The 17,292-nt window shown below is 39.3% G+C and overlaps 1 protein-coding gene across 3 annotated transcripts in view; it reads right to left on the minus strand.

Annotated features, from left to right (window-relative positions):
* aft (adrift) overlaps window positions 1-17,292 on the minus strand; it is a 436,902-nt gene that overhangs the window by 280,961 nt on the left and 138,649 nt on the right. For all 3 annotated transcript variants that reach the window (XM_067143070.2, XM_067143068.2, XM_067143069.2), the window contains one exon: window positions 16,932-17,090. In XM_067143070.2, coding sequence (XP_066999171.2) covers window positions 16,932-17,090 — 159 coding nt within the window. The remainder of the gene's footprint in view (window positions 1-16,931; window positions 17,091-17,292) is intronic.

The following is a 17,292-nucleotide window of genomic DNA, read 5'->3' on the forward strand; positions in this document are numbered from 1 at the left end:
TAGAGTCTCTCATGCCAACCTTCTCAGTTCATGGCTCGCTTCAGAGTGGCGACAACACAGCCGAAGCGCCCCCTGCGAGCTAACGGAGAAAGCCCCAATTGGGGCTTCAAATGCTTCCGTAGACTGCCGCTAGTGACAGCACAAGACGGAACATAGTAATACATGCAGGATACATCCCAGCAAATATACAGAGGATAAAGATACATACTAAATGTTCATGCGCTACAATGAATATAACCACTCAGTAATTGAAGTTTCACAAGTGGCAAGGCACATACCACAAAAATAAATACATCTTGCTGGATGATAATAATGCCACATGCTTAAATGTTAATTTTTAAGTCTTTTTTAGTACTCTATCCTTATTGCTAAGTTATAAAACACATCAGTATAAGCATTTGTGGACTAACCCATATACTGTAGTTCTGCACTGCTCATCTATTTTCATTAGATGTTTCTTGTCTATGCAGCAGTTTTAATCTTTCTTGACCTTGATGCGTTTGTCTGTACAGTTTGTGTTACCAATTTCTTCGCATGCACATGCGGATTGCATCAGTATCAGTAAAGAACCCGAGGTAATCCCCTCAGCACTGTATGGTTTATGTCGAGTTCTTCTTTATTAAAAGTGTTGACAGCTCTGACACAGTTGTGCTTGTTCACTCAGTCAGCAACTATAGGTGTAATAATAAAAAATAATAATGTTATTTGTTTTTATATCCCACTAACGTACTTTTATGGTTTTTGGAGACGCGAAGGTGCCGGAATTTAGTCCCGCAGGAGTTCTTTCACGTGCCAGTAAATCTACCGACATGAGGCTGACATATCTGAGCACCTTCAAATACCACCGAACTGAGCCAGGATCGAACCTGCCAAGTCGGGGTTAGAAGGCCAGCACTTCAACCGTCTGAGCCACTTAGCCCGGCAACTATAGGTGTGTATGCGTGTGCATGTGTATGAGAGAGAGAAATGTTTTGTTGTGCAGTGCAACTGAAATGCCCAAACAAAAAGCCAACTGAAAAAAAACACCAGTATGTGTCAGAATTTGGTGAAAACATATTCTCAATTGACTGAAGTGTACTGTTTATAAAGAGTGTGAAATTAAATTCACTACAGATAAACAGTTCTCTGTACAACATGTCGGTCAAGAAAGACATTGGTGAGCTCTTGAAAATATGGAAAAATGGAAAATGTCCCAATTGTTGCTGAAAGAAACTGCTTCAACATCAAGTAACAAGCCATCATCATTTTATAAAGAATTATGTGAAGTGTTTGTTAGTGAAAATATTCCACTAGGAAAGCTAAACAATCCTTGAATTTCCTTGAATGCCACTCTGGTCATACTATATCTGATGAATCAACATTGTGTAAAAAGTACCTATCAAAATGTTACAACGGCACAATAAAGTGAGTATGTGAATGGGAAAAAAATTAACTTATCAACTGACAAGACACATTCAATGGGACATTATGTAGGTAACGTGGTGACAGGGATCCTAGAAACTAAGTCCCAGACAAACTTTTCTTCTGACCTCAAAGGTTTTGAGAGGCAGTTAACGGCAATCAGATATTCAAACGCTCAATAAATCCACTTGTTTAACCCACTGGCCTCAATCGCTGGCTCTCAGCAGTGCTGGTAATGTAGGTCTGTTTACCAATTCATGGCTCTAAGCCAGTTGCAACAGCATGGCTCCTTCTTCTCATATATATGTTTGGTGTCAAGAGATGGTACAAAGTGTTATACACAATACTGAAGCTAATGGTCTAAGCTATCGATTGGTGTGAAGGTTGCTCAATTTTGTTGCATATCACAGGTGGCTTGAGTCGTTTCAAGGTTGCTTACTTGAGAGAGGGTTATGACATTGTTACATTTGTTCTAATATTCTCCCTACTATCAATACATGGCATGACATGGTATCAATACATGGCATGACATGGTATATACACTGATCGGCCAGAACGTTATGACCACCTACCTAATAGCTGGTATGTCTACCTTTGGCACAGATAACAGCGGCGACGCATCTTGGCATGAAAGCAATGAGGCCTTGGTAGGTCGCTAAAGGAAGTTGACACCACGTCTGCAGACACAATTCACCTAATTCCTGTGAATTCCGGGGAGGGGGGGGGGGGGGGATGAGCTCTGACGCCACGTTCAATTACATCCCAGATGTGCTCGATCAAGTTAAGATCTGGCGAGTTGGGGGGCCAGCACATCAATTGCAATTCACCACTGTGTTCCTCGAACCACTCCATCACACTCCTGGCCTTGTGACATAGCACATTATCTTGCTGAAAAATGCCACTGTCGATGGGAAACATGATCGTCATGAAGGGGTGTACATGGTCTGCAACCAGTGAACGATACTTATCGGCCGTCATGGTACCTTGAACGAGGTCCACTGGACCCATGAATGCTCACATGAATGTTTCCCAGAGCATAACTGAGCCCTTGCCAGCTTGTCTCCATCCCGCAGTACAGGTATCAAGGAGCTGTTCCCCTGGAAGACGATGGATTCGTGCCCTCTGATCAGCATGATGATGAAGGTATCGGGATTCATCAGACCATGCAACGCTCTGCCACTGTGCCAACGTCCATTGACGATCATCACGTGCCGATATCGTGGTGTTAACATTGGCACAAGCATGGATCGTCGGCTGCGGAGGTTCATCCTTAGGAATGTTTGGTGCACTCTGTGTTCAGGCACACTTATACTCTGCCCAGAATTAAAGTCTGATTTTAGTTCTGCCACAGTTCGCCGCCTGTCCTGTTTTACCAGTCTGCCCAGCCTACGACGTCTGACATGTAATAGGATGGGGGTGGCCGCCCAACCATTTGACGTTTGGACATGGTTTTACCACTTGTTGAAGACACTCACCACAGCACTCCTCCAACACCCGACAAGTCGTGCAATTTCCGAAATACTCGTGCCGAGCCTCCGGGCCATCACAAATCTGCCCTCAGTCAAACTCAGATAGATCGCGCGCCTTCCCTATTCTACACACGGATAGCACGTTCACTGATACTACATGCACCGTTCATGTGTCTGACCAGCAGTCATTTCTCGTCAAGTGACGCTGCTATCGCCTGGACGGATTTATATCGAAAGTAGGTAGGTGTTCATAATGTTCTGGTTGATCAGTGTAACTTTACGGCACTCCAAAGCCCTAAGCGTAAACCCAAGTTTGTGACACAGAGGCAACAGCTGTATTGATAATAAAATATTATTGAAAGATGCTATTTCAATGCCGTGGCATGAGGTAACTCATAATGCTAATACTGACAATACGGTCACCACATACAAGGACATACATACCCGTCAACTTTCACAATTATGAATTTGGTTTTCCCACCTAATCAATACTTAATTTATTTCTGATGTATTTACATCACAAATACATTTAGAAATACCAGCTTCGGTCTCTATTAGAGGCCATCATCAGCTGCTGAAGAACCTTATTTTATAAAACAGCATAATTATATAATAATATTAAAAACGCTACTTATTTTTAAGTCTATATAACATAGTTTGTTATAAAACTTGCATCAGATTAGAATCATAAAGTTTCACGTCTAAAAGTACATTTTTACTGTTCTTGAAATACATTTCATCTATTCTATTGATAAACGTGTATAATGGTCGTGATCTCTAGTATGATAGCATGAAGTGTCACTGGTATGGCCTTGATGCTTTATTTACAAACACTTGATGAATTATACAGTTCTATATTAAAATGGGTATTACTTGTGCAACTTTTAGTGGTATTTGGTGTTAAGGTGTGAGGAGTAAGGAGGGAGCACTCCCGGTTCCAGTAATACTGCCAACTGAATGGAAATTAAATCTGAATTGAATCGATAATATGATCAAACGATATGAATTTTCTAAACTTGTTTATCTGAAGCCAACAACTGTGTCACACATACATTCTATAACATTATATAACATTTCTCGATTGAAATCTTGTTCTTAGCTGTGTACACAACAACAGTACTAGTATGTAAAGTGTACGCCAGATGTCACACAGCGAATGCATAGGCAATTCTTAGTTTGTGTTTCAAAGGTTGCCAATACGAATCTCAACGATAACCGAGGCTGACTGATTCAGCACTAGGGAGTCCATGTATCACTAAAAGTTGCGCAAGTAATATGCGTTTCTTACACATTTTGAATGATGCAAACTTCGGAAATACAGTAAAACTCTGTTAAGAAGTTTTTCAAGGGACCACAAAAAAAAAACTTCTTAAGCAGGAAACTTCTTAAAAGGGGTAATGTCCAAAAACTTATTCTGTACTTTGACATACATGTGAAACACACAGCCAACAGATTTCCTTGTTTGTGAACAATACTGAAATAGGCTGATAAATAAGAGCTGCTAAAAGAAAGCCACAATATACTGTAAATATTAGATTATCATGACATTTATTTTTAGAGATAAAGTATAATACTGTAATTGAACATACTGTATTATAAAAATTCTTGATAAGAGAAGGGAACATATTATATAAAACCTTGCACAAGAGATAAAAAATACTAAGAACATTAAAACGGTAGATGGTAACCGTAGACTACATTATGTAAATTCCATACTGTATTAGACATGAAATACATTTCCAAACACAAAAGTCGGGGCTCCTACTTGGAAAAGAAATTGTCCAGGGTTGACTGTTTTAGGTTTTTACTGCTTTCTTGAACTATAAACCTCTCCATTTCCCACATTGCCTTCCACGTGTTGTGAGGCACACTGACTGAACCTTCTATAAACCGCCTCAGTTTTTCAAGGCAGATGCTTGCCTCACTGCAAGATGGTCTTGGGGGATTCTCTTCCTCAAACTCCTCCTCTTCTTCTTCAATCTCCTCATCTCCTGCCTGAATTTCCTTGCAGATCACATCGATGGTCTGCTCCTCGCAAGTGATTACCATATCATCAATGGCAGTGAAGTCATTGAAACTACTGGTAATTTCCATCTTCTCCTGTATAGTTTTCCAGCACCCTGGCTCTTCATCAACAACTTCCATAATAATGCTGTTGGTACCACCACCGAAGCCTGCTTTCTTGAAGCAATTTGCTATTATTACAGGCTCCACTGAATCCCATGATGAGGCAATGAAATGCATTGTGTCCAAAAGAGATGGTTTGTAGATGGGTTTGCCTGCTTCCATGCGTAGCAGCATACGGCGCACAACTGATTTTCGGTACCTCGACTTCAATACCTTAATGATTCCTTGGTCCATGGGCTGTAGTACCGATGTAGTATTTGGTGGAAAAAATTCTACCTTGATGTTCCTTAAATGGGGCCACTCCTTGGGATGAGCAGGGCAGTGGTCCATAAACACCACAATCTTCTTGTTCTGGCTCCCCATTTTGGCAACTAATGCCTGCATATACTCTTCAAACAGGGAACTTGTCATCCAAGCTGACTTGTTGCTGGTGTACTTGCACGGTAAAGTCCTGACATTTTTGAAACAACGTGGCTTCCTAGACTTCCCTATCATCAGTACAGGTAGTTTTTCAGTTCCTTCCATATTAGCACCAACCAATACCGTAACTCGCAATTTACTTAATTTTCCCCCATGGCAAGATTCTCCCTTCAAAACTAGAGATTTATCCGGGATAAGCTGGTAAAAAAGTGCGAATTCATCAAGATTAAAAATGTTGCAAGGTTTGTAACTGCTTATTTTAGCAGGCAAAACTGTTTCCTTCCACGCTCCCGTTTCCTCCGTACTTACACTCTCTGCTTCGCCACAAATTGTTTTGTAAACGATACCGGCTCGATTTTTAAAGCGATCCAACCACCCGTTCGATGCGGTAAAAGGTACCTTTAATTTGCACGCAATTTCTTCGGCTTTCTCCTTCACAATAGTCCCGCTCAAAGGTATGTTTAAACTTCGCTGCTGTTTAAACCATATTAGCAGAGCTTGTTCTACTTCATCGTACTTTCCAGATTTAACTTTCTTGCAATTTGATGAAGTATTCCCTGCAGAAGCCAAGATCTCCTCTTTCTTCGCTATAATGCCGTTCAAAGTAGACGGCGGCATCCCCAGCTCCTTCGCCAAAGCAACACGGGAGACTGTAGATGACTCCACTTTCCTTATATCTCCACTTTGTCTTTAATTGTTAGTGCCTTGCGCTTGATCACTTTTCTCTGAGTTCCGCTCATTTTCACTTAAAACGTTCGTACGTTGATATTACAAGTACAACTAACTTCACTGACGCCTATTCACACTAATTACGACGCTGCACTACACTTGGCAATACATGGCTTATACTCCTTACTTCTAAATTGAAGTTTCCCAGAACAAATGAGCATCGCCTTTCTTCTGTTGCCAGCGCGCTACACTGCGAGAACAGCTGATGCAATACGACCGCGATAAACAGCCCTTGTAAAATGTAATACCGTACTCGGAAAAACTATTGAATATGGATTGAAAACAAATCCACAAATACTACACTTACTAACAACATCTGACACTAATAAGATAATATACAGTATTATTAAGAATAAGGAACATTCCACTGATCTCAGTCACTAGAACCCTCCAACAATATGAAAAACACACTAATTACTGAAGGAAAATGCAAAAGATCGCTAAGCGTACCGAATACCATACACGCTGAGCGAGAATGGTTAACCACGTGGCAAATGTAAATATTAAGAGTTGGCAACTGGATTTCGAGATCGTGCTCTGCCGATAAAAATTTATATGAATGACCAAAATCTGCCAAAACATCAATTTAGAAGTAGAGCCATGCGGAGTTTATTTTTTATTTTTATTTTAGGCCTGCAAGACGTGTACTACAGTTTGTTATCATGTGCTTTCTATCTTCCTCACACCCCCCCGACATCTGCTTCAAGTTAACGGCAGCAGATGCGACATCGGCAACTTATTCTTAAGAGATTCTTAGAACCTATTCATAGGCCTATATCGTCCCTGCATTCCTACTGGTTGTCACAACCACGGGCGTAGTTTCTGGCTGTTTCGCAAGTACCGCATAGACAAGCCGGTATTGAGTTTATTTTCCTGCTTAATCCTCTTCATGCTAAAGGTCATGAAGAAAAGAAAAGCAGGTTCAAAGTAGCAGAAATGAGTGCATGGGAAAGTATTGGGGTATTACGTGCGACTGATAAAGATGCAGTAGCAACACTAGCATATCTAAACGTAAACAGTTTCTTTTCCCGCGAGAATTTTATTTCATGTCTCCTCATCCTTGTGCTACGTTCTAATAATGCGATGTAATAATTACGAGTGACACGATAGTACAATATTTAGCTCGTATAAAGGTAAAAATAAAAATAACTTTAAATTTTATGCCAACATGTGGTATCGCAATGCCTCTGCGTGCGTGTATCAGGCCTCTCACCAACACCCAGCTGGTTATCAACATTCGTTCAACTTCGTACACAATCGGGGTCTTTCGGCCGGCTGTTTGGCGGCATAGTATGTGTCAGCTGGCAAGTCTGCTGTTTCCTGCTTACGAGTCGGGATGGTCGGGATGTTTCTTTATTTCGTATTAGTTCTAACTAATAATGGACACGGAAAATCTTATCAGTTTAGTTCCAAACCGTAATTTCCTCTACGACAAGGCCCATAAGCATTATTGCAACAACAACGTAAGAGAGAATGTCTGGAAGGAAATAAGCAAGGGAATGAAAAATCAAACAGGTTAGAATATTAAATTTTGTGGTAGATTAGGCCTATACGGTAATTTATTTCGCAATTATTGTTGACCTTATATCAGAATCATATTATCATGTTGGTGTCCATATACAGTACGGTAATTGACATGGCTTGGAATGTACAGTACCGGTATTTACCGTGAACATTTTTGTAAGTGGCGTTTCCTACCGTTATCGTTCATGTATTCCTAACAAACAGTACGGTAATGCATAAGAAGCTGCTGTGTTGTGGACAAATACATTTTTCGGTTTTTAATTAATGTTGAGGCCACATCGATTAATGACTTCACCCTGTCGCGGCACGCAACTTACTGCATTAATGTTTTATCATCCATTGCATGCTTTGTGTTTCCCGCGTAGAATCCCATTCAATTCTATTCTGCTTGATGTAAATGGTGGAGTGGAAATTACGACTGATGGGTTTGATTCGATTCCACAAGATGAGAGTGAGCATCTGGTGTCCGTGTTGTCATAGCGTGACGTCATATGGTCTTGGAAAGCCCGGAGAGGCTCCATGACAGGCGCAAACGGTCTAACACAGGGTTCGACTTGCACGGCGACTGGAGGGTTCTAACCATGAGCTGCTTTGAGCCGACGTTTTCTATCTCAAGGGGCTCTAAAATTTGAACTGTTTAACCGGGAAATATATTTACAACAGAACATTTTAAGCGGGATAAATATACATATATCTTAATGCAACCGATCAAGGGACCAAGAATATCACACTTCTTAGGCGGGAAAACTTCTTATGCGGGAACTTCTTAACCGAGTTTCACTGTATTTTCTTTTGGTGCAGATTTGTGGACAATATTTTTGTTTTATTAGATGGAAGAGATGGAACATAGTTTGAGAAAATGTATTATTTTATCTTGCGTGTATATCTGAATGTATTGACAAACATTGCTTTTTGAGTGCATGTAGACAATACTTGATACTTGTTCTTTAAAAGCCTCAGTATAATGAAGGAGGTTTCTTCAAAGTGAATAGAGCACTATCAATATTAATGATTCCGCCTGTAAGCAAAGAATAATGTTTTAATATATGACTAAGGTTGTGTGTAATCTGTTCTTAGTTCAAAGGTAGAAGTTAAAATTACATGCTTTGTTGTCTGTAACTAAATTTTCCTGTGCTCAGGGAAATCAACATATACAAATATTTTCTAACCTAAAATCAGAGATCGTACTCTTGTACGATTGCAATGGGGTTATTAGGCTCTTGACAAAGATCTCGAACAACAGGGATATCAATGAATTTTGGCATTCAGCTGTCCTTGTTCTTGTGTTCTTGTGCTTACTGTACATTAGACATTAGAGATTTACTTTTTTGCCTGAGGTCCTAAGTCAACTTCAAGACATTATATTGTGACAAGAAGATAATAACCTTAATTTTTGTTATTATATATATTTTAATGTTATAATTATTCCTACAACACTGCCTTTGTCTGGTTTTAGTTATCACATGATTTGTTTAATTTTTATTTGGCTGAAGATGGCCACTAAGTGGCTGAAACTAGCCCCAAGACTTATGTAATATCATTTATTCTTATATTCAGCTGTCCTTCTAAACCATGACCACCCTGTTTTTTTGTTTTTTTGTTTTTTTGCTAAGGGCTTTACGTCGCTCCAACACAGATAGGTCTTAGGGCGACGATGGGATAGGAAAGGCCTAGGAGTTGGAAGGAAGCGGCCGTGGCCTTAATTAAGGTACAGCCCCAGCATTTGCCTGGTGACCACCCTGTTTTAAGACGTATGATTATTAATATACATCAGGAAAGCTATCATGCAAGAGTGCAAATGATCAATCACTTCGAAGAGAATAGTTTTGGATACTGGGAAGCAGGCAAACTGTGAGAAAGGTTCTTAACTCCTTTCTTCAGTGTAAGAGGCTCACTGCGAAGAAGGTTGAAGTAATACTCCTCTTTCACAGAACAGAGTGCATAATAATAAGGTTTGAACTAACAGGAGAAGATATGAGCAGGGCATTGTTCCTAAACGCAGGAAAGGATGAGCTTAAAAAGACATGGATCTGTCTTTTTGCATGTGGTCTGTATTGGTCATTGCACCTCGAACTTTGTATCTTCATTATCTACAGATAGCTTAATGCTGGCTTTCAGAATATTTCTGAGCCGAAGAAGGAGACCTCACAGAGTGTACAGTGATCAAGGTACCAAATGACAATGCACTATGTAAATAAACATGATTGCAGTTCCGTAAGGAAAATTGGATGGAAGTTCAATCCACGAGCTGCTCCAAGGTGGAGAGGTTGATGGAAGCACTTAGTTGCTGTTGTCAAGAATCTTCTGCGAAGAGTGATGGGTCGTGCTTCTGTAGATTATGAAGAGATGCAAACCATCTTGTGTGACTGTGAGAGCATCATTAATTTCATCCACTGACCTATGTCTCCCAAGATCCCACACAGTTCACTCCTCTCCCACTCAGCATGTTCTTGTAAGATGCAGAAGACATACCAGTTCCTGATTTTGTCTTGCTAGATGCTACTGATCTCAAACATTTGTTGCAATACCAAAACAAGTTGAGGCAGAATCTGCGTGAACATTTTTGTTCAGAGTATCTGGGTCAATTGTAGTTGTTAGCCAACAAGAAAGAAGTAAGAGAGATCTCCATGGGTGAAATTGTGCTGATTGGCAGTGACAATCAGAAAAGATTCAACTGGTTGTTAGCTTGAGTTACCAAACTTATTAAGGGAAGAGATGGACATGTGAGAGTTGTCTGTGCCAAAACTTCTACTAGAGAACTGGAACATCCTGTTCAGGGGAGTTGAGGCCAGACAGCAACAATGAGCTCATTAGGGGATGGCTACGAAGAAGAAGAAGAAGAAGAAGAAGAAGAAGAAGAAGAAGAAGAAGGAGAAGAAGAAGAAGAAGAAGAAGAAGAAGAAGAAGAAGAAGGTGATGATGATGATGATGGTGATGGTGATGGTGATGATGATGATGATGATGATGATGATGATGATGATGATGATGATGATGATGATGATGATGATGATGATGACTGTAACTCCCACCAATGAGATGGAGAAGACTGTCAACAAAACTGTAGTCACACAAAGTGGTAAAGCTGGAGAAAAATCACAAGAGACTGGATATATGAATCTTGACAGTTAATAAAAGAGTTGATTTACTTTTGTGTTCTCTTTTAGTGTACATTTTATTGTAAGTTACCTACTGCACAAGTGTGACTTAAATTAGGTGGGTCTTCTTGCATTTGCAAAGTAACATTTTAACACGTTGAGTGCCAAGCCAACTGTAGCACACTATTCCAATGGTGCCGGGCATGAATTTCAATAGTATTCCGCTGGTGTCACAGCAATTTTAAGTCTTGTAGGCTATTTATATAATCTTGGGATATATTAATATGATGTACTAAGTAAACTTTATCTCATCGTACCAAGGTCATGTGTGATGCCATACGGTGTTACAGAATTTTTCAATGCTTTATATGGAATGCACAACACAAATTTCAAATATGTCAAATTTATGTGAAAATTCAAACTAACACAATATTTATGAAAACCTGATGAAATGCAAAACAAGTCCTTATATTACATTACATATTGTTCCAGCTGTGGGTGGGGGACGCAGATGAAGAATATACCCCCGGTATACCCTGCCTGTCGTCATAGACGACTGAAAAGGGGCGACCTAGGCGCAGACACAGATTGTGGTCTGGTACCATCTGTTGGACCACCTGTGGAAGGGAAGGGTTGAATACATCCACACGTAGTTTCTGCCTGTCATAAAGGCGACTAAAAGGGCCATGTAGCCATCGGTCTGCTCTCTTTTTAGTTATACACCGATTCAAAATTCTTGATGTGTGTGCTCCTGTGGCTGAATAAGTATCAATTTGAAGATTTAGATGCTTCTGGCTTGTAAATGGAATATCTTTCTGTGTCCCTACACAAGGATCTCAGTCATCATTGTTCACATGATTGTGTACACCATTTGCACCAGCATCGTCCCCACCTATAATGTCACTTATCAGTATCCACACTGTCTTCCACATCACTCAATACATCCATCATGCTGTCAGTGCACTCATTGTCACTAGTGTTATATTCACTGTCATCAACACTTATATCTTTCTCTCCATCAGAATCCGTAAGTAATTCACAAATATCCAATTCACTAATTCTCTTCTTGGTAAGTCACTTACCATTTCTACCAAGAATATTACCAATATCTTCCACTTCTTTATATTTTTGCACAACTACACAAACCGAATGATAATTCGCACGTAAACGAGGAAAAAAACAATGCCTCGGGTGCTTTCACTTGTGAGAATGATCACTGGCCAGTCAGTGATTTTGGAAGAATACTGTGGCGCCATATGGTGGCACATAGTACCAATACATAGCTGGAATAGACCCTGTAGTTCGCACTTCACGTAGTACCAATTTTACACGCATAGATGTCACAGCTGATTTTCTACAGCACGTCGCCCGAAACTCTGCTGTGCCACCATATGGCGTCACACCAACTCTGGTTTGAAGACCTGTGTGCTGCCATATGGCGTCACATGGCACCCAACGTGTTAATGAACACCACTGGCAGCCATCACGGTATCCACATTGGTTCCTTTCACCCCCTGCGCACGCATAAAACTCGACCTTCAACGTCCACATTTTCATTAGCCACTAGCAGAAGTACCCGTTCTTCGTACGGGTTATCAGAAAAAGGCTTTAGTTACTCATACTATCGGTGTGACTGACTTCATTAGATATTTATATCACTTGTGTATTTACTCAAGTACATAGAAATTATTTGTTATGTTTGGAATTATAGTGTATCTTCTTCTTTTCCTCACGGGCGCCTCTAAATATCAGTTCCTAATTAGCATCAACCTCTAAGATCTTTTGCTACCATGTTTTTCCTTCATTCCCACCTAGATATACCTGCTCCCTTCACAAAGCTGCAGGTTTAGTGTAAGTGTACTTCCGCTGGATAGTAACACAAATATAAATATTATTGAATGTATTTGTTTGATCCGACATTTCATAACTATTACAAACTAGTTGATGTACCCGTGCTTCGCTACGGGATTCTCAGAAAGACTGACTTTGTGGTTTTCCTAACTGAAATCAACATAGGTCATTACAAAAACGTGAGTATGAATGTAGCAATTAAAAGCAATGCTATCATATAAAATACTCTATCAAATGGAAAGCCGCACGTTTTATTACTTTTAACGAACAGTGCTGCGGTTAGATTGAGGTGCCAATCTAATAGTCCAAAGTTCCAGAGCTGGGATGACCAGGCCGCAGATTGCCATGAACACTCATCTGTCATTATTCTGCTAAATATGCACACTGTTCATTCCAATCAATGCCTCAAAAGAGGGGTTGAATAGCCCGAATGCTATGATGATCCAGTGTGTTACGTACCAGTAGTATCAGAAAATTTATAAACCAGGGGAATGGCATGCTAAAGAAGAAAGTTATCTAACTCCCCAGCTACTTCCCATCAATATTCAGGCAGGCTGTTACACTCTGTACGACTGGGCGAGTTGACCGTGTGGTTAGCGGTGCGCAGCTGTGAGCTTGCATCCGAGAGATAGTAGATTCGAACCCCATTGTCGGCAGCGCTGAAGATGGTATTCCGTTGTATCCCACTTTCACACCAGTCAAATGCTGGGCCTGTACCTTAATTAAGGCATAAGGCACTCCTAGCCCTTTCCTATCCCATCGTCGCCATAAAACCTATGTCGGTGCGACATAAATCAAATAAAAAATACTCTGTACGCAGCAGTAATCCTATGTACCGGAGATGAGGGGCAACAGAAGCCACAAAGCACATCACAACAAACAATGGTCAATGTAATGTTATTGTTGATCAATGTTATGAGATTTCTATGTAGGCCTTCACATTTAGTTTTCTTTCGACTCTGTGATTTGTAAAATATTTTATACCGTAAACTGTAATTTCTTATTCTCCGACTTTACATACCGATTTTCATTAAATACTGTTTACCCATTTCCTCGTTACTCGGCGCTGATATGGACTTAGTAACAAAAATCCAAATTCATGAATATCTTTGTGATCATAGCCAGTACCGTAACAATGTATAGACATGAATAATAGGAAATTTAATACTATATAACTTTAGTTATGTAGCATTCATCGATTACACCTCTAATAAGAAATATTTGAGAATTAAATTTTAGGCCTTCCCCTAAACTACCATTTCACTCAGCGTGAATAATTTAAGCCTAGACTATAGCGACTTATTTCCTGACTTTGCATACCGATTTTCATCAAGATAGGACTACTAATAACAACAATATTTGAGAATTCAATTTTAGGCCTTCCCTAAACTACGATTTTTCGCAGCGTGAATACAATTATTGATAGCCGAAATTGTAGAAACTTATTCCCCAACTTTGCATACCCATTTTCTTTAAAATACGACCACTAATAATATAAATAGTTGAGAATTCAATTTTAGGCCTTCCCCTAAACTACCATTTCAATCAGCGTGAGAAAAATGATTTATAGCCTGAATCGTAGAGGCTCATCCCCCAACTTCACATACCGATTTTCATTAGACCACTAATAACATAAATAGTTGAGAATTCAATTTTAGGCCTTCCCCTAAACTACCATTTCACTCAGCGTGAGTAAAATGATTTATAGCCTAGATTGTAGAGGCTCATCCCCCGACTTCACATACCGATTTTCATTAAATTCTCTTCAACCGTTTTCTCGTGATGCGTGTACATACATACAGACAGACAGAAAGAAATTACGGAAATGTAAAAAGTGCATTTTCTTGTTACTATGGACATGACCGATACAGAAATACCATGATTTTCAAATTCTGAGCAATGTACAGACAAAACTCTTATTTTATATATATAGATGATGTGTTCCCATATGTCGTAGCAACTATAACATAAAAAAAAGATGGCAATGTTACCTCATTTAGGTTTCCTTCAGATCAGGAATTAAAAAATAAAATGGATTTGTCACGTTAAATGAGATAATTGGGAACCTGGGAAAAATTCAGTTGTGTGCATAAAACATTGCAATGACAAAAGTTTTTCAAAAGAGGAAACATTTTGTGATATTAAAAGCAATGTAACTGTATTACCACCTAAACCTAATGAACTTCTCCTTGATGAATGTCCAATTATTTCCCCAAATTTGACCAAATATTTCTCATCAAAAAGTGTTAACAGAAAAGATCCTGAAGTAGGAAAAACAGAAAGAAAACAGAGTTGGAGGAATTGAAGCTTCAAAGTGACTTAATAGCTGACATTAGTAATTTAAAATCCCTTCTTTATTCCAAAACTGACGTATCAGTATGGCGGATCAGTATCTGTAATTAATCAGGGAAGGACACTGGAGGATGTCATTAATAAGACAGAGCGGAGGAGGCTTGCCAACAGTACCTGGACAGATGTAACTGTGGAAGAAATGCACTTATATTTAGGAATTATTATACTATTGGCCGGCCCCGCGGTGTAGAGGTAGCATACCTGCCCCTTACCTGGAGGCTCTGGGTTCGATTCCCGGCCAGGTCAGCGATTTTTACCTGGATCTGAGGGATGGTTCGAGGTCCACTCAGCCCAAGTGATTACAATTGAGGAGCTATCTGATGGTGAGATGGCGGCCCTGGTCTAGAAAGCCAAGAATAACAGCTGAGAGGATTTGTCGTGCTGACTACGACACCTTGTAATCTGCAGGCCTCCGGGCTGAGCACCAGTTACTTGGTAGGCTATGGCCCTTCGGGGCTGTTGCACCTTGGAGGGGGTTAAACTACTGGATTATGTAAGTAATCATACCATAGAAGAATAACAATACTGGTCCATTGACCCATTAATCCACACTCTTGTATCTCCTTGGTACATGCTCTGTAATCACTATAAAGCAATTTTACAGTTCTTTCATTTCAATAACAACAGTTCCCAAACTGAAGGTAATGAACTCAACAAAATCAGCCGAAAAGAGAAACAGGAGGACTATTTACCAGTGTAAAGACTGTAAACCATGCTGTAAACAGCTCCATATTTTGAGGAACACCATATAAAAAAATGATTAACCATGAATTTTATGTGATTTTTCACTTTTTTTCATTTATAACTAGGCCATTTAAAAATATAATGTACTATGTGCCTGTACAGTAATTTATAATTTATGAGTATGTAAAAGCCTAAATTGTGGGGTATGTCAGTGTTGCAAAAACGTGACTTTCAAAGGGTTAATTTCTATGTTGATGGGGTGAAAGTACGTCACGGCGATCACTGTAGGTACTTACGTGTTAATAGAGGGAAATATCTTCAATCGGATAATCACATGAATGAGGATGTAAGTTTACAAATCTCTTCATATGGTTATGATAGTATTTAGGGGTTGTAGTAAGGATGAAAATGAGAGGACGTATAAGTCTCTGGTAAAACCCCAATTAGAACATGGTTGCAGTAATGGGACCCACACCAGGATTACTTGATAAAAGAAATAGATGGGATCCAAAGGAAAATAGCACTATTTGTTTTGGATGATTTCCAACAAAAGAGCAGTAAGGGGTAAGGAGATGAGCTGCTTGACTATGTGGTATGTTCTGATCTGTCACCAGAAAGATGGCATGGAATGACATAAGTAGATGAATAAGCTTGCGAGGAGCTTTCAAATGTAGGATAGACCATAATATGAAGATAAAGTTGGAATTCAAGAGGACAAGTTGGGGCAAATATTCACTTATAGGAAAAGGAGTTAGGGATTAGAATAATTTATCAAGGAAAATGTTTGATTAATTTTCAAGTTCTTTAAAATCATTTAAGTCTAGATAAACAATTGACAGGAAATCTGCCACCTGGGCAACAGTCCTAAATGCAAATCAGTGATGATTTAATTGGTTCGATTCTGCTAGTCACAATGATAACATCAGTACTGAGGGTGTAATTACGTCTCTTTCTTCCTCAAGTTATGTGCAACTATGCAAGTAGGTATGATGCATTTATTTTACAACTGAGTACTGCTATTAAATATAAGAAAGAATAACTGAATATGTACAAGTCACTTAAAAATTAACTGAACTAACACAAATATTTGTCCTTAAGTTAACAATGCAGTATACCATGATGGTTCTAAAGGAAAGTTATTTCTATCAGAACGACTCAAACAGGCTGTCTGGGAAGGTAAGTAATACAATTCAAGGCTCCAAATACAAATGCTAAGACAGATAAGTTAAGACAGGTTGATAACATGAAAAAACAATATTTTAAATAAGATGTACTATACCTTCACAGATGGAAAGTTCAATTTCAGGTGATGATTTAATGAGGTAATAAAAGCACCAGGAGCTTCACAAAGATGCACAGAAAAAAACTTCTCTGTCTTAACAACCTTTGCAGGTACTAAAGGGAATGCCATAGCATTTTCATAAAACTTGCACCAAGCCTGTCAAAAAACAAAATACATATTTATGAAAGAGAGATGAATAATACAAGAGAAAAATAAACTCACATACTATGCAATCATTTTATTTTTACCATATGTCACTGGGGTGCTAGGAATGCAATTTATTGGTACATCCTTAGTACAGAAGCAAGTTTAAGAGGGTGACTCGAAGTATGGGCAGTATGTGATTGTTCCTCGTTTT

Source organism: Anabrus simplex, chromosome 3 (assembly GCF_040414725.1).
Source record: "Anabrus simplex isolate iqAnaSimp1 chromosome 3, ASM4041472v1, whole genome shotgun sequence".
Lineage (NCBI taxonomy): Eukaryota > Metazoa > Arthropoda > Insecta > Orthoptera > Tettigoniidae > Anabrus > Anabrus simplex.